The sequence below is a fragment of the Haliotis rufescens genome, unplaced genomic scaffold, assembly GCF_023055435.1.
Source record: "Haliotis rufescens isolate VD_foot unplaced genomic scaffold, xgHalRufe1.0.p SCAF_5, whole genome shotgun sequence".
NCBI classification, from domain to species: domain Eukaryota; kingdom Metazoa; phylum Mollusca; class Gastropoda; order Lepetellida; family Haliotidae; genus Haliotis; species Haliotis rufescens.
In genome coordinates this window covers 11,148,273-11,175,727 of record NW_025964223.1, presented here as the reverse complement: position 1 = coordinate 11,175,727, position 27,455 = coordinate 11,148,273, and the positions used below count along the sequence as shown (strand labels likewise).

The window sequence follows — 27,455 nt, the reverse complement described above, 5'->3', positions numbered from 1 at the left end:
CTGTCAGGTGTCTTAATGCTGTAACCCTGTAACTGTCAGGTGTCTTAATGCTGTAACCCTGTAACTGTCAGGTGTCTTAATGCTGTAACCCTGTAACTGTCAGGTGTCTAAATGCTGTAACCCTGTAACTGTCAGGTGTCTTAATGCTGTCACCCTGTAACTGTCAGGTGTCTTAATGCTGTCACCCTGTAACTGTCAGGTGTCTTAAGGCTGTAACACTGTAACTGTCAGGTGTCTTAATGCTGTCACCCTGTAACTGTCAGGTGTCTTAATGCTGTCACCCTGTAACTGTCAGGTGTCTTAATGCTGTAACACTGTAACTGTCTGGTGTCTTAATGCTGTAACTCTGTAACTGTCAGGTGTCTTAATGCTGTCACCCTGTAACTGTCAGGTGTCTTAATGATGTAACTGTCAGGTGTCTTAATGCTGTCACCCTGTAACTGTCAGGTGTCTTAATGCTGTCACCCTGTAACTGTCAGGTGTCTTAATGCTGTAACCCTGTAACTGTCAGGTGTCTTAATGTTGTCACCCTGTAACTGTCAGGTGTCTTAATGCTGTCACCCTGTAACTGTCAGTTGTCTTAATGCTGTCACCCTGTAACTGTCAGGTGTCTTAATGCTGTAACCGTAAGTATGGCTGAAAGCATGAGTGAGTGAGTGAGTGAGTGAGTGAGTGAGTGAGTGAGTGAGTGAGTGAGTGAGAGCGATGACACTGAGCCTGACCACCCAATCAGCCCTGCCACCAAGCCTGACCACGCCAAGTCACAACTGCAAGCCTGGCCACCAGATCAGACAAGTTCCCCAGCCTGCCCACCTGATCCCCTTTTATACCAGAACCTACCTCTCTCTCGGAGCATCTGGCGGTCGTTCTCGCTGTTGGTCTGCCTCTGCAGCTGGTCAGCGGTACTCAGGACACTGTCCAGCTGGGCCCTGCGGGTTTCCATGTCCTGCAGGATCGCCTGCAACACACAACACACAAGCTCACTCACCATACAGGGCGCTTCTACAAGACAACGAAAATACAACACATTCTCTCAAAAATATCTCTACACTGCAGTGCTGGGTTTAACTGTCACCGAGTGAGTGAATGTTGTTTTACGCACCAGTTCAACAGTATTCAGCTACACCAGTGTGGCCGGACAATATATTGTCTGAGCCAGGCAAACCAGTGGTCGACTGCATGAACAATAATCAATGTGGTCGGAACATGAAGACAAAGTCAGCCAGGTCACTGAAACTACACTCCATATCTGAGTCAGCTCTTACACAAGATGCAGTGCTGAGGACTGAATCTGCAAGACTCCACACAGGGTCATGTATGCCTTCAAGCTCCTTGCTCTGTGCTCTGACAGAATGATCACACACTTTCAGACACCAGAATTCTGTAGTAAACTCAGCACTGTTCATTTCCATAAGTAAACAGATTCTTGATCCAATTTGGTAGGCTGGCTGTTTAACGCCGCGCTCAGCAATATTCCAGCTATATGACGGCGGTCTGTAAATAATCGATTCTGGACCAGACAATCCAGTGATTAATATCATGATCATCGATCCACGCCATTGGGATCGATGACATGCATCAACCAAGTCAGCGAGCCTGACCACCCGATCCCGTTAGTCGCCATTTACGACAAGCATAGTCGCCTTTTACAGCAAGTATGGGTTGCTGAAGACCTATTCTACCCGGGTTCTTCACAGGTCTCTTGATCAGAGATAGCCTGCAAGCTGTCATAAACATTTCAACCTCCTCACAAAGACAATGACCAAACGTAGAGATTTTCAAAAGGTAACATACCAGTAGACAAACACTGCTGAGAATTCAGAACGAAAAGTGAACTGAACATCCAGACAGATAATATCCTGGGCAGGCAAAGAATCAATATATACAATGACAAACAAACATTTTTCATGATCTACTCAAGTTACATACTTGCCAAATTTAACACCATCATTTCAACTCACACTTACTGATTTTCTTAATGCCCACCCCGTATCAACAAAGAATTAATGTCGTCTCTTAAGTGATAATATTGCTCAGTAGACACTAAATAAAATATATTTGTGTAACATGCACATAGCAAAGGAGTTAATCTCTGGTTTTACTCCATCTCCCAAAAAGAATGAGAAGAAAAAACTCCTTTCAGTTATCAATTCTTGAATAAAAAGCAGTTTAACTTTCTTAAAACTAATGTTGAGAGAAATTATGGCTTTTTGGTGGAACAATCTAATCAACGGAATGCTTGGTCTTCTTCTTAACTCACATAAATTCATCCAAATCTGCTATTTAATTCAAGTCACAGAGAGGGGAAGTTTATTGAGTGTTTGTTGAAGAAATATGTTCATGAAGCGCAAGACAAATGGTAATAGTTCAAGTTGCTCCTAAAGTTCCTAAATGATTTGCAATTGACCACCCAAAATATCAATTACTCCAGCAGTCTCTTCTTAAAGGTGAGGTGAGGTGAAATGGGGTTTAACGTTGCGTCCAAGAATATTGCACTTATATAGCGACGTGCATGTACATGTGTGTGTGTGTTTGTGTGGCTGCTTCTACTAGTCCGGACTGATGCCGATTTATAGTGCTAGCTCATTGAGATACCATGCCGCAGTTTAACATGAATACCCCACTCAGACACAGTATACTGACTCCGAGCTGACCAGTCCTTGTTTTAGCCCTTTAATGCTGAGCGCCAGACAGGGTAACAACAAGTACCATCTTTTAACGTCTTTTGGTATGACGCGGCCGGGGATCGAACCCCGGACCTTCCGCTCTCCAGGCGGACGCTCTACCACTAGACAATGGAGGTGGTCTCTTCTAAAAGGCTTCATTCATGCTGTTGTGGAGTGCCGTGGTTATAGTAACTGTTTCTTATTGGCCACAATGTGTGCAATTGCTGCACAAAGGTGGATTTATTGTGTCCTAAGTCTTGCTGTGAGGCTGATAGCAGAACACTGCAGTAGCAATCTTTCAGCTTCCATTTTCAGATTTGGGTGAGTTCGTTGGTGAGTGAGGGAGTTGGGTTTAACGCCACTTTGAACAGTATTCCAGTTATATCATGGCGTGAATGACTTACTGAGTGAGTGAGTTGGATTGAATAGTGCATGGAACAGTATTCCAGTTATATGTATGTGAGTGAGTGAGTGAGTGAGTGAGTGAGTGAGTGAGTGAGTGAGTGAGTGAGTGAGTGAGTGTGTGTGTGAGTGTGTGTGTGAGTGAATGAGAGTGTTTCTTTTGTTTTGTTGTTTAACGCCCCACTCGGCCATAATCCCGCTATATTAAGGCGTACCAGACAATCCAGTGATTGGGATACGATGACATGCATCAACCAAATCAGCAAGCCTGACCACCCGATCCCATTAGTCGTCTCTCATGACAAGCATAGTCACCTTTTATGGTAAGCATGGGTTGCTGAAGACGAGTGAGTGAGTGAGTGAGTGAGTGAGTTGGTTTTAACACCCCTTTGAACAGTTTTTAAGTTATATCAAGGCGTGTCATCGTAATGTGCCAGAAGTGATGCAGGTCTGACATTTACCACTAAAGTGACACCCACAAGCGTGGGTATGGTGCTGACAAACCTTGAAACATAATCACAGCAAACCGAGATTTGAACCCACGATCATAATTTCCTGGTGTGCCCAAGGGATGCAACTCTGCACAGAGAATTACAGTGCCTTAGATGGCTTGGCCACCCTCAGCTTTGAATGTTTGGGAAGGGTTTGATGGTATTCATTAATGATCAACTCTCTGTATTGTAGTTATGATGCCGTATAGGTCTGTAGAATTACTCTACTTAGAACTACTCAGGTAGAATTACTCTATGTGAATGAGTGAGTTCGGTTTAACGCTGCATTTAACAGTATTCCAGTTATATTGCGGCATGTCAGCTTAATGCGAGAGGAAAGGTCTCAGATGTTTACCACTTCGGTGAAACCCACGAGCACGGGTATGGTGCTGACAAACCTAGAAACATAATCGGTGCGAACCAGGATTCGAACCCACAATCATAGGTTTCTTGCGTGTCCAAGGGACACAACTCTGCACAGTGAATCGCAGCGCCTTAGATGACTTGGCCACCTGTGCCCCCTACTCTATGTAGAATTATCTGTGATATATCGTTGATGCTCTTATACAAAACTGAGATCATTTAGAATTGTTTTAGCCCTATTTCTCTGGATATAGTCATCATATACTAACTAACTTTGATTTAAAATTCAAAATCACATTATAAATAATAAGAAAACATTAATAATATTCTATCCATCATATTAAGACAGTAAACCCAATTAAAACGCTAATAAAGAAATTACATTGAAAATATTTGGGATATTGTACATACATGAATATGATATATTTTTCATGCATACATCCACTGTATTTAACACGAGAACACACATTCAACACACAAACGACATCATGTATAGCACCAATAATCATAGTATTTAAAAATAGTGCCAAGGTACTGCTGCTCACCCAGTATATTCAGAGTAAGCGGAATGTTATGTCAAAGGAGATCTCTAGTCAGCAAGTAAGGCAAGTGGGGCTGTGTAATGTGGTTGGGTTGATGTGAAAGGATAGAATAATCTCCAAGTAAAGGTCTTCACCAACCCATGCTTGCCCTAAAAGGCGACTATGCTTGTCATATGAGGCGACTAACGGGATCGGTTGATGCATGTCCCAATTGCATGGGTCGATGCGCATGATGTCAATCACTGGATTGTCTGGTCCAGACTCGATTAATTACAGACCGCTCTCATATAGCCTGAATATTGCTGATTGTGGCGTTAAACAACAAAAAAACAAACAAACACAAAGCTAATTCCTTGACCTCTCAATTCTTTAAAAATGTCATTTCTCAATATGATTTTATTACTACAAATAATAGAAAACACACTGAAATTTCTGCTTTTCGATCAAGAGAAGAAGAAATTGATGGATGGATGGACAAGCGCCATGCTATAAGCTCACTAGGACCTTCAATCCTGGTGAGCATAAACATTGCCCATGAAAACACAAATAAAATATTATGGTCATGTGCAGAGAATAATTAAAGAAAGGTGCAACCACACTGTTAAAGGGAGATAACCCACAACACTGACGTCACTGATGATGATTGTGAAGATTGTAATGGCCAATGTTCCTCACACAGGGGACAAGCAATGGACCACTTCCTCGTAACATTTGAAGCACCTGACTACAAGCCCAGCGGTTTCACTAGGACATAAACATCTGAAAATTTTAGTAAGAGTGATTGAAGCCCAAATACAGTATTTATGGCAGATATGTAATAGAGGTAGAAGTTTCATAAGAACTATAGAGCTAGAACTGTTTGCAGCAAGCGGTCCTGGCCGGACAGTGAATGCAGCATCAAGCAGGGTTTGAACTTCGCAGAATCATGATAAAGATTGATGAAAGATATCTTTCCAAATGATGCACTAAAACAAGTTATTGTATATCACTCAAAAAAAGTTAAGGATCACCCACTTCTCTCATATTACTATAGTTAATCTCAGCAATTATTAAAAAAACCAACTATGGTTAATCTGTCATGGCATGGCAGATTATCTACAGTAATATGAAAGAATAGAGTGGTCCTGAACTTCTTTTGAGTAGTACATCATACATAACAAACTAATTTTTTTTTCTACATGTGACGTCATCAGCTGTTTGAGGACGCTCCCTGCCCTTCTGCCCTTTATTTGATTTCTTTTGATTTTTTCAATTCTTTTGATCTTGGACTAGCAACTCATGCATGGATTTACACATGAATGTTTAATTAAGTCCCTTGACAGGATGAGAGAAATGCATGTGGTAGCCTTACCTGAGACATAGAGAAAACGTGTTTCTCATACATTTGAGATATTTATTCTGTTTTTGTTTTTATCAAATACAGCGTGGGAAGTTCAACGAAGTGTTACAGAACCAGGGTGCCCGAAACACACAACCCACAAATGTGGAAAAATAAGTGACAATAGTGTCATTACATTAAATTATTCAGCATTACTTCAACCAAATCCACCTTTCTGAAGACGTCACATGTATGAAACAATTCCCCCCTCGATCTTGCTAGTTCAGATTGCAGAGTGTTCCCGCTCAAGCATGACTCAAAGCCAGCAAGCTACACGGGTTAGTGATCATGCACGGGTTAGCTCAGTTCAGTCAATCCTCACTCTGTCTCTCTCACACACCTGTACTGCTGCACTTAACATCTGTACTGCTGCACTTTACACCTGTACTGCTGCACTTTACTCCTGAACAGCTGCACTTAACACCTGAAAAGCTGCACTTTACTCCTGAACAGCTGCACTTTACTCCTGAAAAGCTGCACTTTACTCCTGAACAGCTGCACTTTACTCCTGAACAGCTGCACTTTACTCCTGAACAGCTGGACTTTACTCCTGAACAGCTACACTTAACACCTGTACTGCTGCACTTAACACCTGTACAGCGGCACTTTACTCCTGAACAGCTGCACTTTACTCCTGAACAGCTACACTTAACACCTGCACTGCTGCACTAAACACCTGAACAAGTGCACTTAACACCTTTACCCTACTGTGTAACAACTGTTTTGTCAAAGTCTTACACTGTTACACTTAACACCTGTACAGATACACTGAAACACCTGTACTGCTGCACTTAACACCTGTACTGCTGCACTTAACACCTGTACAGTTACACTAACACACCTGTACAATTACACTGAAACACCTGTACAATTACACTTACACACCTGTACAATTACACTGAAACACCTGTACAATTACACTGAAACACCTGTACAATTACACTTACACACCTGTACAATTACACTTAACACCTGTACTGCTGCACTTAACACCTGTACAGCTGCACTTTACTCCTGAACAGCTGCACTTTACTCCTGAACAGCTGCACGTAACACCTGTACAGTTACACTAGACACCTGTACTGCTGCACTTAACACCTGTACAGTTACACTAAACACCTGAACAAGTGCACTTAACACCTGTACAATTACACTTACACACCTGTACAGATACACTGAAACACCTGTACAGTTACACTTAACACCTGTACAATTACACTGAAACACCTGTACAGTTACACTTAACACCTGTACAATTACACTTACACACCTGTACAATTACACTTAACACCTGTACTGCTGCACTTAACACCTGTACTGCTGCACTTAACACCTGTACTGCTGCACTTAACACCTGTACAGTTACACTTACACACCTGTACAATTACACTTACACACCTGTACAATTACACTTAACACCTGTACTGCTACACTTACACACCTGTACAGTTACCCTGAAACACCTGTACAGTTACACTGAAACACCTGTACTGCTACACTTAACACCTGTACTTCTACAATTACACATCTGTCAGCTACACTTGAACTACAAATTCCAATCTAGAAACATATAACCAAAATATACTTCACCTAAATTCACATTAAAAACATCGTGCATTAAATAAAACAATATACAGTATTTTAAAACTTCCAAAACAAAATTGTTCAACACTCTAGAGGGCAGGGAGAGAGAGAGAGACAGGTGTATGTGATGGCACAAGACAGGACGGAGGACAATCAGGGGAGGCAACACACCTTCAAATGTAGCAATTGGGCACTGATATCTACGACCATGACCTGTAGTGCGTCTATATCTACAACACTGAGGCCATGCACAGAGTCAATGTCCGTGCTCAACCCACATGTATTCTGGAAACGGTAAACAAACACAAGTTAGGAGTTAGTAGCTAGCTAAGCTCTCTGCAGGTACGCCCCTATCACATCTCATACGCATAAAGCGATTATCCAGAAAACTTTGAATTCTGGGACATCTAAACTCGGCAACATGTTTCATTTCTTTCTACAAAGAGAATATTGAAAATTTCAAATATCAAATTTCAAATTATCACAAAAAGAAATTGTGAACAGACTAAAATTAATGAGATAAGGAAGGCACTTCAAACTTTTCTCATCGTCAGCAGAAAATGAGTTTAATAAAAATAGAAACGCTCAGAGGAGAATGATACTTTGTAAGTCATGTCTAGTTTGACGGTTTATTATATTTTTGAAATATCAAATATCACAAAAAGCAGTTGAATGTTATTGATTTTCGTACAGGACTCTGCAGAGAGGTGAAGAAGCATGTTTAAGTTCGGTTTTACATTAACAACTGAACAAAAATTCAAATTCAACAGAACTTCAATAATATACAGAATTTTTCAAATCTGAACAAAACAGAATATTAACAAAACCTTTTAACACAATCAACATAAATTTAACAAAAACAGGATTTAACATAACCAAAATGCAAATGCCTTTTGTAAAACTTCACGATAATGCACAATATGCACATTTTACTAAGAATACACAATCTCAAAATCTAGAAATAAATGTTTTCAAACAGATTCCTCCAAATCTTATGTGTGTATTTTTTCTTTTGCCAAGAATCCCATGTGATGAGAAATAATTCATCGTCAAAATATTTCCCAATTTATTTTTTATTTCATCCAACGAGCTCCAGATCACATGTTCCAAGAAATCATAGAACGGAAAAGTGAATTTCAGTCACATAACATTCATTATTGATTTTATCGGTAAGAAAACAAGAATATGAGCTGGATATTCTTTATTCAATATCTCCCGATTTAGATCGGATTTAGATTTAGATCAGAAAATTTACGATCTTTCAACTCTGTATTTTTTTCTCACCAAAATTATATTCTAATAAGAGCCCCCTTTTTCAAATACGGTATATATGTCCTGGTGAAAGTGCTGAAATCACATGCTCCTAAATCAGCTTTTTAAAACAAACCTATTTGGGGGCGTGGCCTAAAGCTACCAGCACAGTGTTGACAACTGTTTTCATTGGCTAATTTGTTGTTCATCTGTCTCTATCTTGTGCGGTTGTAATACATATACTGTTTCTGCTATTTCTGTTAATCCCAAAAGAATAACAACATTGTATACATTGTTGAATGTGTGAAACAACCATTGATCTTGATATTGTGAATAATTAAAATAACAATTAACAATCGGTACCAGTGTTATATTTCTAACATCCTGTTTGGGTAATAAACCACCAGCTGCCCTTGGTCCCATTCCCCACAGTAAATGACTGTCAGGAATTAATCCCGAGTAAACAACTCAATGCATATTCAGTGTTGTTACTAAGGTGACGTAAGCTGTGGACACGGTAGTCAAATCGAGGAGCAGATGGAAAAAAGACATAATGTATTAAATAATCCGAGGCTGAATCAGGCAGAATGGACATCGGTCCGATCATCGTGACATTTAAATTGGGCAGTATACGTCAAACACCACATTTTAACCCTAGTAAGGGGAATCCCCTCACTGGCGGAAGTTTTTATTTTTTACCTCTCGTTTTTTATCATCTGTTTTACACTATTTCTGTTCTTCAAAAATATTGTTGGTCAAGCATTTGTGATTACGCATCCCCTAAAGTATTAAAATCTGCAAAGTCGCTATGTTGACTTTAGTTGCCCTTTAAGGTACAAATCTTGCATCTATGGTGCCATCTTCCCGAGGCAGGGGAGTTAACTGACTATAAAAGTCCAGTTTCCACCCTTGCCGAACTAGGCTGGAATTATGGAGTTACATTTTGGCTGGACTAACGAGTCTATGCATAGTCCAATCAAAATTGCGCACCGAAATCAAAATCCGGTTCGTAAACTGTCGTGCAGATTTCGATCGATTGCAGGATTTGCAAAGCATGTGCACCGCCAACTCGTTGTCAGCAGATATTTTCCAAATCTTTTCATGTTTTTGATCAAGGTGCTCACGTGATTTGATGCATTTCGCGATTTAAGACCCGTTTCATCACAATATAGATCTTGATTATCGAGCAGATCGTCCTGACTGAGCGCCATCATTTTGTGTGAAGCAAACGCAAGTGATACGAGAGGTGGAATCTGATTGGTCCATAGGAGAGGCTTAAGGGGACATAATTGGTAAAAGCCACTGGTGGCGCAACGTTCGAGCCCAGTAATTCCAGTCTAGTTCGGCAAGGGTGGAAACTGGACTTATAAAGTCAGTTAACTCACTTGCCTCGGGAAGATGCTATGGTGCCTGATTGAGCTGTTACTGGAATACAATAAATATTATAAATATACACTGACGATGTATGTTCCCTGTGTTCCTTTGATAGCACGCTTAAAGCACACTTGTGTCAGCAGAAAGGAATTTGAAGTCATTATTATCATGTGAAGTCCCCAAAGAAAGATAGCAAATAGCTCCCTAATACAGTCTGACAAACAAATGACCGATTTGACATTATTAAATTTGGTATACCTAGAGTGGAACATTTATTTGCTCCAGAGCTCATTGGATGAAATCGTAACGTAGTGCATATATATGTACATATATGAGGTGTGTATAGATATATATATTGGTTGGTGGCTGTCATTATGTTCGAGAGGAAGAAAGTGATAGGCAAGGGGAGGTAATTTCAAAACATGCGAACAGGTTGGAGCGAAGGAAGGCATTCAAAGAGTGAATGAGCTAAATGCAGTCAGTGCAAGCAAATGCTTTTAGTTGGAAATATTGAATAATATTCCACCATTACCAAACCTTTAGTATCTGATCATTGTCACAAATTGACATATCAAGGGAGGTAACTCCATGTGCTATTGTGGTGCACTTGACTAATCTGGGCCCCATTAAACATAGCGACCTCAGCATGACGGCTATCATAAGTCTGTGTTAAAGTACAGGAGTAAGGATAACCTTTGTGATAAGATTGCTTTGTTGAATGGGGCCCAAACCAACCTCAAGCAAAATACTGTTGATTTCCTGGGACATTTTCTTGATAAGTCTATCGAACGAGCTGCACACAGAGATAATGATATATCATTCACCCATCAGAATGAAAGGAATGGGGACGATGCTGATCCTAAAAAAAGCCGATATATATGCATGATGCGATCAAGGTGCTTCTAACCATGCATTCAACATGCAGTGTTGCCATGACAACTTGAGTATTACATGGCACATACAGCCCGTATTGCCCACCTTCTCTCTGCTGATAATCTGCTCGATGTCCTTGATGTCCCCGACTGTCACCTTCTGTGTCTTTAACATCCGTTCTAGCACTGTCAGCCAGTCTCGTAGATCCCCCACGGACTTGTCGAAGTCAGGCCAAGCAGAGGACGGTTGCTTTTCAACATGGCCCACTTTCACTGAAGATGGGAGAATGTCAGTCATTGAGAACACTTCCACACTACCCAGGTTACATTTTGTTATGAAAGAACATATAGCAATTAGGTGAGGTAAAAGGGGCTTAACGTCGCGTTCAAGATTATTGCACTTACAGTGCTAGCCCACCTAGATACCATGCAGCCATTGTGACATGGATATCCCAGTATTCTGACTCCGAGCCGATCAGTCCTTGTTTTATCCCCTGAATGCTGAGTGCCAGGCAGGGTAACAACAAGTACCATCTTCAGGGATGAGAATTGATTTTTTTTTTTAGATGAAACTTATTTGCAATGGAGTGTGGTTCATAACTTGGGGGTGTTTAAGAGGGATGCCATCTTATTTTAACAAATTTGTAGTCACAAAAATTTGCAGAAATTCGCGGATTCGCAGAAGATTCTCACTCCTGCATCTTTTAACATCTTTTGGTATCATGAAGAAGACTCAATTTTGATTCCCAACATTGGTACGAAGTCTGAATCCATGACTGGGTGAATCCCCATGATACAGCAGGAATGTGGCTTGAAGAGCCTTAAGGCTAAACACACTTCCAACACTTGGATATTACACCTAACCAGATGATCCGTCCTAGCCTCCTCACCATGGGCGAGACCCGTGAAGATCCAGGGTAGAATATGTCTTCAGCAACCTGTGCTTGCCGGAAAAGGCAACTATGCTTGTCATCAAAGGTGACTAATGGGATCAGGTGGTCAGACTCGCTGACTTGGTTGATGCATGTCATCCAAATTGCGTGGATCGATGCTCATGATGTCAATCACTGGATTGTCTGGTCCAGACTCGGTTATTTACAGACCGCAGTCATATAGCTAGAATATTGCTGAGGGAGGCATTAAACAGCAAACAAATAAACAAACAAACAAACCTTGAGCGAAAATCTCTTCCACCATTGCCTCCTGGCGTGTCTTCAGGTTGTCGGCGAGGTTGCGGACGTCCTCCCAGTCGGAGTTGAGTTTGTTCATCTGTGCCTGGATGTTGGAGGGCATGTCCCCGCCCTGTTCCACACACTCCTCCACGTACTGGCGGTACATGCGGTTCACGTTGTCAACGTTCACCTGCCGATTCTGTATCGCTGCCTTCGTTGTCTGGCAACGAGAATTGATAAGTAACTCTCAACGTTTACATGGGATGTTAACAGTTTGAAGTGTCTTCAAATATGAGAAAGATTTTCTTGGCTCAAAATTAAATATATAACAGTACTCTGATTTTCTCAAACAAAAAGTAAATATAAGAGTAAACTGATTTCTACTAAAACTGAAAAGTTTAATTTGAAATTATTGTATCACAGGGGCTTGTCAAGGAATTTTGATGAAATTGAAAAAGAATTGCTATGTCTTTTCAGCGACAGAAACAACATTAGCTCAAATGAAACATTCCACGCCTATGCCTTGTCAGCCATAACCAACATCACGACTGTCTCTTTAAAGGGTCAGTAAGTTGTCTGGTCCAGACTCGATTATTTACAGACCGCTGTCATATAGCTGGAATATTGCTGAGTGCGGCATAAAACAAAAAACCAACCAAAGCAACTATTTTAATGGAACCAAGTGCTTTGGAGAATGACCTACCTCAGGGTCTACAATGACGGAGTCGTTGCCGTCTGCTGATGTAGCCGACATGATGGGTCCGGACTGGGTCTCGAGGAGCGTCTTGGTTTCCGTCATCCAGGACTGCAGCTGACATGTTTCTGCCTGGTACAGTCGGAGGCGCCGCAGGTAGGTCTCGATCTCCTGGATCTTGTCGGGAACATCCTTGATTACCTGTGGACAAACACCAGGCTCAGCAACTTCCACTTCAGGATATTGTGCTTGATGACAGTGGGAAGCTACTACATCCCCTCTGCCTATGAAGATCTAATCAAGCAAATACTCTTTTTCAATTAGTACCCAGTCCTCCTGTTCCAACTTTTTAATCATACCTGTATATCTGGCTTCATTACCTGTGTGCCACCTTTGTTATTCTTACTGCACATCTAGCTTCATCCAATTATCTGTGTGCTACTCATTATCTATCACATCTTGTTGTTATTGTTAATGTCACAACATATCATGTATATATATATATACCGTATTCGACCCAATAAGCGCCCAGGGCGCTTAAAATAAAGAAAGAAGGGGTGGGCGCTTATTGGGACCAATTCAGAGTCAAATTGGCGTAAATTCATCAGTAAGCCTTAAGTCACAAATATCAAAAATAAACAGAATACAGTCATGCCCCGCTTATACAGACTTTAAATGTCCAGAAACCTCGGTTCCCGGAGGATTTTCATTTAAAACGAAATAATTACCATATAAATTTCCGGAACCATTGGGGGGCGCTTATTGGGACATGGGCGCTTATTGGGTCATGACTTGGTTGTGGTCACTCCAGCTTGATAACAGTGCAAGACTCTTCATAGAAAAGTTGCTAAATGCAATAAACTAGAAGTTGTTATCATTAGGGCTGTTACGATTCACTCGCATTTTTGGTGATTCGAACCGTATCCATTCATGAATTGAATTCGTTATTCGTGGCCACTAGAATCGAATATTTATGAATATTCAAGCATGTGCAGTTACATACCCTGTACCTAAAAATATCCATAAGAACATATTATATGCCTAGATTTCTTTCAAAGACAACACTGTTATAATAATTAATTTAACAGTTTTGTGGTCACTGGTCATTGTCACATTTGAGCAGATACTAGTACCTGGATAAGTCCAGTATATAAATGTATAATGTATTAATAATTAACAAACCATGTCAGATAATTTATGTTGTAAATGTTTCACTGAATATAACAAATAAGACATTCACTGCTGACTTTTTATTGTATTCGTGAATAAATATTCGTATTCGTTGCCCTATTTTCGTGATAAGGATCGTATTCGCCTCATAGTGTATTCGTTGCAGCCCTAGTTATCATACTATAAAATAATATAAAGTTGTATGTTTTTTATTTAGATAGTAGAAAGACATCATTAATTCGATATAACCTGCAGGGCTTCTGATAATTGCGTTAGCCACTCAGTATTAACATACATGTCGTCATTCACACTGGGAAGTGATAGTTTTCTTTGGGTAGTCAATATATTTTTACTTCCTTTGAGTATTTTTACACCAATAAGCAGACATTTAAAAAAAATACTTCTACTTGAAATGCTGGTTCGTCTGAAAGGATATATTTGCTAATTACACTAATTGTTCTACTGTTGGGGTTTTGAAATTGTTCATGCATATTTGTTCGCACATTGTTAATAGGATAATAGTAATTTAAAAGCTCTGAACTTGTTGACAAAGAACCAAGTTAACAAGCGTTTACTATTACAACCCTAAGCAGAAGTAATACAAAAAATGATGGATCTCAAGTTTTCATACAATACCCTTCTTACAAACAAATTCACTCTACTGAACTTGACATAATAAAAACATTGGATAGTTCTTGAAGCCTTCATAAAATCCCTCTGAAGTCGACTATTGTCAGCAAGACTGGTTCTTTTCACCAAATATAAAGAGTTCTTGTTTCATAAATGTAAAGAGACAACACTCCCCAAACGTACGTCTTATTATTTAGTACTGACACACAAGCTTGTCAGGTTCTTTAAGACTCACCCGAAAGAAGAAAAATGGCAAAATGTATTTCTGGTTTTTAAAATACATAAATACTAAGGCTGGGATGATACACCACCTGTGTGATCCAATACGTATCATGATACCTTGCTCAGAACTGATACGTATCACAATACTTGCATGTGCTCTTATCTGTGACAAATAAGCAAACGTTTTCATAAACAGGATGGCCAAATACCTGGCACACTAATGATTTACTGTTGGCAGTGTCAGGTATGGCACAATGGATGAAAATATTTATGTTTTCACTACTTATTTTCACGAGTAATTAGTGTTTAGTGTAACATTTATTAAAGAATACGGTAAGAAATGTTACTTTTTACTTTGCGTGCGATTGTGATTGATACTTGTATCGAAAATAAAAAAATCGCGACCAACCTATGCATTGCGTTATGGTCCCACTACTAATAAATACTATCAATATTCTGTCCAAACATAAAGGTTGAAGGGAAAACTTCCAGCCCTGAGGTTCTCCTTCAATGCAGCCCTCACTGCACTACTGAATTCCCATCACATAGTCAAAACATTTTCAAAACCACTCTTGCTTGTAGTTACCTCCCCTGATTCAAGCTTGCTTTTCCCGACAAACAACCCAACCCAACCCAAGAACGACAAACAACCCAACCAAAGAACAGGTGAGTTTCATGATACTATATAACCAAGACAGCCAAGTTTGGCAGTTGCCACGGTTACCTACCTTCTTCCATCGACTGTTGAGGTTCTCCAGATCCTTCTGGATGTTCTCGGCGTCCTGGTTGGACAGAGATTCCGTCTTCAACATCTTGATCCCATTCCTGTTGACAGCATCCAGACTCTGTTGTCGAGGTCCAATGTCGTCTTCGCGATCCTGACAACAGAAGCAACAGCCTTAACATTGAGTGAGTGAGTGAGTTGGGGTTAATGCCACTTTGCACAGCATTTGAGCCAAATCATGACATGTCATCTTAATGTGGGAGGAAAACCTGTGAAGTGACGCAGGTCCTAAAATGTTTACCACTTTGGTGGAACCCACGAGTATGGGTATGGTGCCAACAAACCTATAACCCTAACCCAAACATTTCACGAGACGGTCTGTTGAGATACACACCTCTGGTCCATTACAGTGAGTGAGTGAGTGAGTATGGTTTTACGCCACTTTTAGCAATATTCCAGCAATATCATGGCCGGGGACACCAGAAATGGGCTTCACACATTGTACCCATGTCGGGAATCGAACCCGGGTCTTCGGCGTGACGAACGAACGCTTTAACCACTAGGCTACCCGACCGCCCCCTGGTCCATTACATGGACAAAGATGAACATCACACGGTTTGAGAAAGACATTGCAAGTGTATTCTTCAGGAAATCATACAAAACACTGCTGAAAGTTCAGCTGTTAAATCTCACCTTGACCTTCTCGAGCAGGTCCTCGAGATACTCCTCGTCAGGGCGGATCGTGGAGGACAGGATATTCTCCGTCTCGTCGATCCAGAAGAATAGTTCATCCATGTCATCAGTGAACTCGCTTGTCTTCACGCTTCCTTCGTCAATTCTGGTCAAGCATAAACAGACAGGTAAGATACGGAACCAACAGTTCACACCAGCAGCATGTCAGCCGACATTGTGAGTCATTGTTGCTGATAGTTGCTGCTGTATTCATTGAATCTCGGTAACTGTACATTTTTTAACATTTTTTAACAAAGTATTATTTTACTTATAAAGCAATGTTTATGCATGCATGCGTGTGTGTCTGTTTGTACTAGTCTGGACTGATGCCGAAATGGGCTTCACACACCTCCTTGGTGTAGCGGAAGGTCCGGTGTTTGATCCCCGGCCGCATCATACCAAAAGACGTTAAAAGATGGTACTTGTTGTTACCCTGTCTGGCGCTCGGCACTAAGGGGCTAAAACAAGGACTGGTCGGCTCGGAGTCAGTATATTGTGTCTGAGTGGGGTATTCATGTTAAACTGCGGCATGGTATCTCAGTGGGCTAGCACTATAAATCGGCATCAGTCCGGACTAGTACAAGCAGACACACACACACACACGTGCATGCACGTCGCAATATAAGTTCAATAATCTTGGACGCAACGTTAAACCCAATTTCACCTCACCTCACCTTAACCTATGTGAATGTTGTTTTCGGAATTGTACAATGGATGAAGATGTCTTATGATGATGGAAAGGGTTTTGTTGTTTTTATTTACAATGTTCAATCTACATCACAGTGGCCAGCAATAGCTGAGTACTTTCTCCTCAACAAGGTACTATTTACAACGGATCCACCCACCGATCATGTCTCTCTGTGACATCGGTGGAAATAACCCTCCATCGCTGGTTGATGGCGGCCAGCTTGTCTCGGAGTCGGTCAGCATCAGGTGCTGCCGACAGTCGGATGATCTCGTTGCCTGCAGCGTTCATACTGTTGACTGTGCCTTGCTGCAGACGCACACTGTTTTCCAGCTCCTAAACACACAAAAATAGTTGTGTCATTTGAAGATGCAAGCATCCAGGCAATATTGTCAATCCTCACAAGGAGGTAGGGATCGGGGTTAGTGAGTTCACAGGGTTCAAACCAATTTTTGAAAATAACATGGACCCAAATGTAATCAACCCCTCAAATACCTTCATGTCTTTTTGTCAAGTAAACCCTCTACTCTCACACAGAGTGAGTGAGTGAGTATGGTTTTATGCCGCTTTTAGCAATATTACGGTGGGGGACACCAGAAATGGGCTTCACACATTGTACCCATGTCGGGAATCGTACCCGGGTCTTCGGCGTGACGAACGAACGCTTTAACCACTAGGCTACCCGACCACCCCCACTCTCACACAGAAGGTACAGCAATGATGTGTGCAGTATGTGTATGAGGAAAGGTCAAACTCAAATCCTTATTATGTCCTGACAATTCCCAAAGTTGATTACAAATAGTATGTAACATTTTCAAATGGTAACAAGAGCACATTATGCAGGATCACTTGCAATACAAGCACATGTAATATCACTACATCTGAGGCCCAACTTTTTTATTTTTTTTTGTTAACAGATTTAAATTTTGTCGCAAGGTGGGACAAGAGAATGAAAATAATTGCATTGTGCGGCATTATTTCAATCACCTTAAAGTTTGATTTGGATTTCTGTTTTAGTCATACAGTAAACTACGTTTATAACGATCACGCTTTTAACTAACTAACGGATATTATAAACTATTTCTCGGTCCTGTCAATTTGCTGTATATATGTTGTACATTTGGTTATAACAAACTACGTTTATAACGAATAAAATCAGCAGTCCCCTTGAGTTCGTTATAAGCATAGTTTACTGCACACAAATCCTACGTATTTTCTTTATTGTTAAAGCAATCTTTACCATCGCTGGTATTAAAACCATCAGTTCCATAACCAAGAACAACAAATGTCAGGATTAAAGTTCAATATCAAGATAAGACAATGATGTGTTTTTAATTTAAGCCACATGGTCCAAAATATAGAAGTTAACACAGTGAGTTGCAATACTCACAGTATTTCAGTTGTATTTCGGCGACAATATCACCTATGCTAAAAAAAAATCAGTGAAAATTTGTATGATTGCTTACAGTGAAAACCCTGTCACTGGCCTGTATATCGTCAGTCTGCTTGGCGTCGGCCAGTTTGGTCTCAGCACTGTCCAGCCACACTGCCATTTCCTTCATGTCAGTGTGGAACTGGCGCCATTGTTCCATGGCCTTGTTCCACCGGCTGAAACATCCACCATTTACGTTAAACAACACATAAAAATACACAATCACTCCAAGAATATTAGGATGAAACCATGTGAAGTATGGAATCGAAAACATCAGGAATCAGGGAATATATTCTGCAACAAACAAGCCCTAAACAAATAATACATAAGAGTTTGGAATGCAAAGAACATGAAAACATAAGTTACCATGTAGTAATGCGTACCGGTTGATAACAGGTCACATACACATGTACCACCAGTGTCGTCAATATTTACACTATGTCACACTGCATGACACACCTGTGAGTTATAGTCCGTGCATTGTTTGAAAACATTCAGTTCCAGTTCCAATGCCAAACCGTGACAAATCTGACATCAACAAAACTCAACGCCCAACTACAAACTGTTGAACAAACTGGCAGCAGACATCTTGTTGCTGACTTTGATGCCATTTACCAATTGGGAAATCAGAGTTACCTCCCTTGCACTGTCGGGGGAAAAAGATGTGCTGTTGCTGGCGAAACTGGCACAAACACTCAAAGGCACTTTTGAGGCCTAGATGATCATGATAAATACCTCTCTGAATGAGAGAGGGAGATAACAGAAGCCTTTTAAGCACTAGTCCAGCCATATAATGACAGTGACACAAATATAAGGCTTCAAATTTGAATACATTGTAGTGAGCTAGGGTTTTGATTTGATCAATGAACACCATCGCTACCCTCTGCTCTTAATAGAACTGCAAATTAGTTATCACAGGAGTTTGGTTGACCGGGTGTCATTATTAAACAGCAAGTACCGTATTCGACGTAATAAGCGCCCAGGGCGCTCTAAAATCTAGAAATAGGGGGCTCTTATTAGAATATAATTTTGGTGAAAAAAACAGAGTTGAAAGATAAATTTCGTGATTTATGCTGACAGCCTGAAATGTTTATATTCGACAGATATATTTTCCCAGAATTTAATTGCCAATAATAAAGGGTGCATATAACACACGAGTGCGTATTATATGCGAATAGGGGTCGGAAGGGGTGCTAATTGGGATTGTTCACTAGCCAATATATTAGCAAATCTTGCCGTGGGCGCTTATTAGAGCGGGGCGCTTATTACGTCGAATACGGTATACACCAAGTTACATACTTCAGTTACATACAGCTGTCATAGATTGCTGAGTGCGACATTAAACAAACAAACAAACAATTAGAAATGATTGCTGTCGTGTATTTGTGATGATCACTTGCAGTCCCACTATCATTTGCAAAAAAAACCGCACTGCTGAATAAAACGATGTGTATCAGCAAAGGCCATGTGTAAAATTCGACCGTGCACTTAATATTTCCGTACTTTGAAGTTTTTTATCCTCGTCGCCACTGTAGTGTATTTGTAAGACTGTACATCATGCTCAGGTACTTGTACGACCCACACCTAGTCTGGGAGGAACATCAAGCAACAAGACGTCTGAACTGATCGTGAACGATGATTTATTCGTAACTGACCACAGATACATGGTCATGACGTCTCTCCCGATGCTGGGGCATCCGACGTATGACGTAGTAGCGCATGCGCATTGGCGCTCACAATATGTAAACAAACCAAACACAACAATTGTATCGAGAGATTAACTTAAGAGCTCCAGTGAGTGAGGGAGTGTATGGTTTTACACCGCTTTTAGCAATATTCCAGCAATATCACAGGACCCCAGAAATGGGCTTCACACATAGTACCCATATGGGGTGTCGAACCCGGGCCTTCGGCGTGACAAGCAAAAGCTTTAACCACTAGGCTACTGACAGCCCCTTAAGAGCTATAAGGGATAAGAGATCATATGTCACAAATGAATTAATTTTGGATGACGTCATCTTCAATTATTTGCAACAATACCTTGACATGATATCACATGAAGGGCAAGGTCACAAACAATGAAAACAATGGGACGACTGGCTTGAACTCACTATCTGCATGAAGCAAACAACTGAAGAATGTCACCAATATCCATGCCCATATGTGTAATACTACTCATTAGAAGTTAAAGAACACACAATTCTTTCAGTGAGTGAGTGAGTTTGGTTTTACGCAGCTTTAAGCAATATTCCAGCAATATCACGGTGGAGGACACCAGAAATGGGCTTCACACATTGTACCCATGTCAGGAATCAAATCCGGGTCTTCGGCGTGACGAGTGAGCGCTTTAACCACTAGGCTTCCCGACCGCCCCACACAATTCTTTCTTATTACAGTAGTTAATCTGTCATGCCACATATAATACATAGTTCTAATACCCAATGGACCCGTGAAGGTGCAGGATAGAATAGGTCTTCTGCAACCCATGCTTGCCATAAAAGGCGACTATGCTTGTCGTAAGAGGCGACTAACAGGATCGGGTGGTCAGGCTCGCTGACTTGGTTGATGCACGTCATTGTATCCCAATTGTGTGGATCAATGTTCATGATGTCAATCACTGGATTGTCTGGTCCAGATTTGATTATTTACAGACCGCCGTCATATTGCTGGAATATTGCTGATTGCGGCGTTAGACAACTTGATACAAACGAAACAAACAAATACCAAATGATTCATTGTGTATGAATTTTTCCATGTTTTAAATGTCGTTGGAAGTGGACACAGCAACGCAACATTAGATACAAACAAATTACCATACATAGTCCATGGAGGCTGCCCTATGATAAGTCTCTAAGGCAATAATTATTAGAATAAATCATAATTTCCAGATTATGTAAATTATGAGAACAAGTTGTCCCTTAAAAGACTGGAGAGTACTGTCCACATATCTCAACTTAGAGGATAGAATTACTTCACATACGTGGACATTTCTTAAGTTACAGCCTTGGAGCAAGGCTAGCCCTACAACTGCAAGACTGAATGTACACTGTTATACATTGTCGTACATTTCATCCTGCTGGCTTGTCATCTGTCCATCACACTGACAGGTGAGGAGGTCAGCTGGTGCACTAAGTCAGTCAACCTAATCCCAGCCTTGTCCTGACATCACTATACATGTGTCAGATTAGGCTCTGACGTAACCATACATATGTCATACTAAGATTCCAACCACAATTAGGGTCCTTCAGATGACAAGGTAGAACTTGGTGACATGACTCATTGGGTCAGACAGATCATGCAGCGAGGGAGATGGGAGCGTTACTGTTATGACTGGAGTGAGTGAGTGAAAATGGTTTGACACATCATCGGGGCATGATGCCCCACAATCAGCCAGACTGCTGGACCACCAGGTCCCCGTCTTACTCGGCAATGACAGGCAGCAGGTACGAACCAGAGGCCATTTCTGATACATTATTTTCAAAAACCTACATCACCTTACCTTCAAGAACACATTTGTGCTTGCATAGTTATGGAGTGAGTGAGTGAGTGAGTGAGTGAGTATGGTTTTACGTTGCTTTAAGCAATATTCCAGCAATATCATGGCGGGGGACACCAGAAATGGGCTTCACACATTGTAACCATGTTGGGAATCGAACCCGGGTCTTCGGCGTGACAAGCGAACGCTTTAACCACTAGGCTACCCGACCGCCCCGAGTGAGTGAGTGAGTGAGTGAGTGAGTGAGTCTAGTTATGGAATATACTTTTGTTTGTTTGTTTACTTGTTTGCTTGTTTGTTTGTTGTTTTATGCCACACTCAGCAATATCCCAGCTATATAACCATGGCCTGTAGATAACTGAATCTGGACCAGGCAATCCAGTGACTGATGATGTGAACAACAATCCTTGCCATCAGTATACAATGACACACATCAACCAATCACCAAGCTTGACCACCTGATGCATTTGGTCGGCGCTGCTGACCAGCAATACTAGGTTGCTGGGGATCAGTTCAAAATCGGAATCCCCACAGGGTTTGATAAAACTGGATATTTAGGAACTGAATGCCTATCTCATCTCGATCGCACCTGATGTGACATGCATGTGTGGTGAACAACAACCAATTTGCTCTCCGCTTAACAATAATTACCAACGACAATCCTGACCATGAAATGAACCACTCAATTATTTACAGCCATTATCAGTTACATAGTGTAACATGATATACACATGTCTCCCACGCAGCAGTGGGTATGCAATACTATTATCATTACCGTATTAACCGTAATTACTGCAACAGGACCTCATGAGCGAGTAAGTAAGAGGCATTTTACACTGCTTTTACAAATATTCAAGCAATATCACGGCGGGGGACACCAGAAATGGGCCTCACACATTGAACCCATGTGGGGAATCAAACCCGGGCCTTGGGCGTGACGAGCGAACACTTTAACAACTAGGCTACCCCGCCGTCCCTTCAAGCCTGTATCCAGTGGATGCTGGAACAGCTTAGGTAGAGGTAAAATGGGTTTAACCTTGCCTTCAAGATTATTGCTTTGATATAGAGACCTGCATGCATTTGTGTGTGGCTGCTTGTACTTGTCCGGACTTATGCCAATTACCGTATTCAACGTTATAAGTGCCCAGGGCACTCTCAAAATTAGAAATAGGGGGCTCTTATTAGAATATTATTTTGGTGGAAAAAACAGAGTGGAAAGATAAATTTCATGGTTTATGCTAATGGCCTGACTGTTTATATACGACAGATATATTTTTCCAGAATTTAATTGCCCATAATTAAGGGTGCATATAACACATGAGTGCTTATTATACACGAATAAATAAGTCTTGTGTACATTGATCAATCGGAAGGGGTGCTAATTGGGATTGTTCACTTGCTAATATATTATCGCCGTGGGCGCTTATTACGTCAAATACGGTATATTGTGTTGGCCAATGAGATACCATGACTCCAAGCCAACCAGTCCTTGTTTTAGCCCCTAAGTGCAGAATGGCAACAACAAGTATCATTATTGAGTGTCTGTTGGTATGACGTGGCTAGGGATCGAAACTACTGATGCTCTGCTCTCCGGGAGACGCTCTATCCACCAGGCCATGGAGGGGGTCACATACATCAAAACATCCAAGTTGCCAGACAAAATGGGTTCTGAACAACTTGAATCAAACTGGTAAACATGGCCAGAATCTGGTCATTCTCACACGGAATACAAATTACCTAGGGAATACGGTAGTCATAATTCTGTGCATGATTTATTCTCCACCTGCCAAAGTCCAGGGAGAGAGAAGCAAGTCTATATTGTGCTAACTGGATGTGGAGTTCTCCCAGCCTCCTCTTTTGATCGATTCCTCACTGCTGTGATCACTCATACATCAACAGCTGGCCATTTAACAAGCATAGATGTCTCATGAAGCACAGATTAATGCAATACTTGCCCCCACAGTTCTTATGAGGGCCATGCTAATTTGTGCTGAAGCTTACATACACATTCTACATTAAAGTTTTTACTCCATTAGATAGCTTAAACCATGTCTAGCATAAAGCAAGTCTACATATTATTTGCATTTCTTACTTTTACTTTGTTTATCTAAGATCTTATATAAGCATTTTATTTGATTCCAGTTACCGTATTCGACGTAATAAGCACCCCGCTCTAATAAGCGCCCATGGCGATATTTGCTAATATATTGGCTAGTGAACAATCCCAATTAGCACCCTTCCGATTGATCAATGTACACAAGACTTATTTATTTGTTTATAATACACACTCATGTGTTATATGCACCCTTAATTACGGGCAATTAAATTCTGGAAAAATATATCTGCCGTGTATAATAGGCACAGACTTTTCTTTTGTGTCATTTCAGGCTGTCAGCATAAACCACAAAATTTACGATCTTTCAACTACTTCACCAAAATTATATTATAATAAGAGCCCCTATTTCTCCCTGGGCGCTTATTACATCGAATACGGTAACAACACATTAATCAAATATCAGCAAATATGAAATAAAACTGTATAAAGTCAGGTGTTAGGAAGTTAGTATTTGAAGAAGTCCATTGCATTTATATATTCTAACAGCATAAAAATACTCAGCACATTAAGTAGTCCTACATAGCGAAATGCAATGAATATTAATAATATTATAACCATTATGAATAATTCACACACAAGAGTTGACAAGTAGGTTGTGAGATATATAGCAATATGGATACAAATATGATGTTTCCCTGTGAACATACTCACATTATAAGTCCTGGATCATGAGGCAGGGTAATGAATCCTCGGCCTATCTCCGCCATGGTAGAGTATTTCATGGAATGTATCAACTGTGCGTATCATAAGAATAAAAACGTTTCCTTCACCCTAGGGAATCTCCTGATTCATGTGAAATATCACTTCAAACACAGAGAATGGCTTGACACTGTTGTCACCCTCCTGGCTCTGGTACTAATTCCTCAAATTCATCCCGAACATCTTCAAAAACTGATAAATCTCCATCAAACACAACACTCATCCAGCCTTGTCTCTCAATATCCACAAAAGTTCACTTAAACGTGTGGACAAAACTTTTCCAAACTTCTTGACAGCTGTAAACGTTGAGTGACACAAGCCCCGCCCTTCCTTCTAATCCTCCTTGACCATTGGCTAACTGTCCAGTCTGGATCAAAGCAAATCCTATCAAACAATCTGTCAGCAAATCCTTAGACCAGCAGAGCATTGAGAAGTCCCCGCTAATTGTGGAGTGAGGTCATTCAGCAAGTCCATTGTATGCTGGTTAAACAGCACCACGGGATGCTAAGTAGAAACCAATGACCTCATTTAGTAAACAATATGCGCAGATTTACTTTTGAACTAACACTCTTTGGCTTTTAATGGAGGCAAGATTCTACCCAAAGACTGAACAAAAATGGAAAATTACAGCATTTTAGCCAACTATTGTTCACTCACATAAAGGCTAATAAATAATAATATTGTTATTCCTTTAAAAAGACAATATGTATCTTTTGAAATGAATACCCAAGTACAAAATAAGGAAAATTAAACTGTATCAATCTTCAAAATAACCCTTATAGAAAAACTGTTCCTTCACGTGAGGTCCAGCAAAATCACTCTACCTGTATGATAAGTTCCATGACAGTAGTACGCCTTGCTGAAAACACTTTCCCTACCACACCTGTGCACATAGAGGAATGAATATACAGGAAGATTCGTCACAAATGGATTCATGTACGTCGAGAAATACACACCACATTCACCACAATTCAGATTCCCTACCTAGAGCAACACAGAACCACAGACATCACGTTGTCCGGTAACTTCGTCAATTACAAAGACGATCTACCATCTCAAATGTTTGTCAAGATTAGTAACATGACACCACGTGAGATTACCACCCATCAAGTACGAGGGTCTCGATTATTACGAGGACTTAGAATATCCATATGTGGACATAGCTTTAAGTACCACCGTTGTCAAAATAGATCTACAGTAAGCTGTTGTTGATAAATTGAATTGATGATGAAACAATGCTATGAATGATGCTAATATAGTCTATAAAAGATCAACAAATTGGCCTGTCAGACAGATGCTAAAGGCCATTGTTGTTGATAATTCAATCAGTCAAGGGAGGTATGTGCAGGCAGTGCCTTCTGATTTAGTATCAGCTATAAGTAATCAATAGCGACTGCATGTTGTTGATATCCGTCCTCAGGCTATCCCTACTGATGATATCCGCTGTCTTGATCTACAAACATGCGTGATGTGAATCTGGTTATTAATATGCACTGGTACAGAAAATGATGACTCCACATATCCTTTGGCAAGAAAACAGACCTCGGTCAACAAAATCTCATCCTCGCACCTGTTTGTGAATTCAATGATAGGCTATAGATGTGTTGTACTTATTCCCAGGCTTGCTTCAAACCCATTTGAGAAATGCAGCATTAATATCCCATGCAGATCAAAACACTCTCTTCATTCCTTCTTGAGATTGATGACATTTGAAATATTTCCACAAAATTAATATCCCCTAGTCTTCATCCATCTCGATCCAGGGCGATCAGAAAGCTTTCTATTAAGGTTTTACTAAATGTCAGTAGACAATGTATAAGCTGAATCAACACAAGAAGTTAAGAATCCTAGTTTCCAGGTCAAATCGCCTTCCTTCACAATCCACTTTCGTCAGAATGTGTCGTCTCCCCGACATCCATTAGAGAAAACTGATACACACTGGTCAGTTTCAGCTGCAACCTATGTTCATCCGTTACGAGATCTTCTGTCACTCAGTCAAACACACAACCCTTTCTTCTCTGGGCGACATCATCCTCGGAGTAAACACACACGGATTAGCAGACGACAATGGTCACAATGTCGCACCGACTGGACGGTTGACCAAAGGCTAAGAGCAATTTTCAAGCTGAACTATCTGTCAAGTATTCAAAACATTGACACAATTGCTTGAATTTCTACACTAAAAGTCATTATGTAAATAAACATGATAAGTTAATCAATCAAGACATGAAGTAAGTCTATAATTTTCCAGCATCAATCACTGTCATCCAGCTACAAATTGTAGGTATTTCGTTACATCATAAGAAGTAACTCCTTGCTCCTATTCTCCTTGAGTGGTGATTAATTAACAAGTATTATTCTAACCCCACTAAGAGATTAATTCTTGTTATAAACCTTCATAAATCCATGTGATCCTTGAACAATGTTGTATAATATCCTGATTAATACAATAATCCTGGGCACCGCGGTATACACAGCGTATCACCCTTCAAGAGGAGTATATCACACATAATCCACTCAGGTATGTTAACGATCCAGGTATGTTAATTACCTGTAATGGCCACATGTCAGGTCCCGCTCAAGGACACAGTGGACATTGGTCAGTTTACACCACCATTATCTATCTCACCTGTTTGTGTCAATAAACAGGCTATTACCTGTAATTAGTGGATTTACAGGCGTTAATTTCACAGGTATGTTGATTGCAATGGGTTTCTCTTCCGAACCGATATATATGTCTGATGTATTTCACACTTGTCA

General features: G+C 40.6%; 1 protein-coding gene across 8 annotated transcripts in view; it reads right to left on the bottom strand.

Annotated features, from left to right (window-relative positions):
- Positions 1–27,455, bottom strand: part of LOC124111021 (dystrophin-like) — a 480,101-nt gene that overhangs the window by 172,806 nt on the left and 279,840 nt on the right. For all 8 annotated transcript variants that reach the window (XM_048383638.1, XM_048383637.1, XM_046470561.2 and 5 more), the window contains 8 exons: positions 18,419–18,560; positions 17,113–17,288; positions 16,229–16,373; positions 15,540–15,689; positions 12,799–12,990; positions 12,096–12,315; positions 11,030–11,196; positions 841–958 (listed from right to left, as the gene is read on the bottom strand). In XM_048383638.1, the coding sequence (XP_048239595.1) occupies positions 841–958; positions 11,030–11,196; positions 12,096–12,315; positions 12,799–12,990; positions 15,540–15,689; positions 16,229–16,373; positions 17,113–17,288; positions 18,419–18,560 (1,310 nt within the window). The remainder of the gene's footprint in view (positions 1–840; positions 959–11,029; positions 11,197–12,095; positions 12,316–12,798; positions 12,991–15,539; positions 15,690–16,228; positions 16,374–17,112; positions 17,289–18,418; positions 18,561–27,455) is intronic.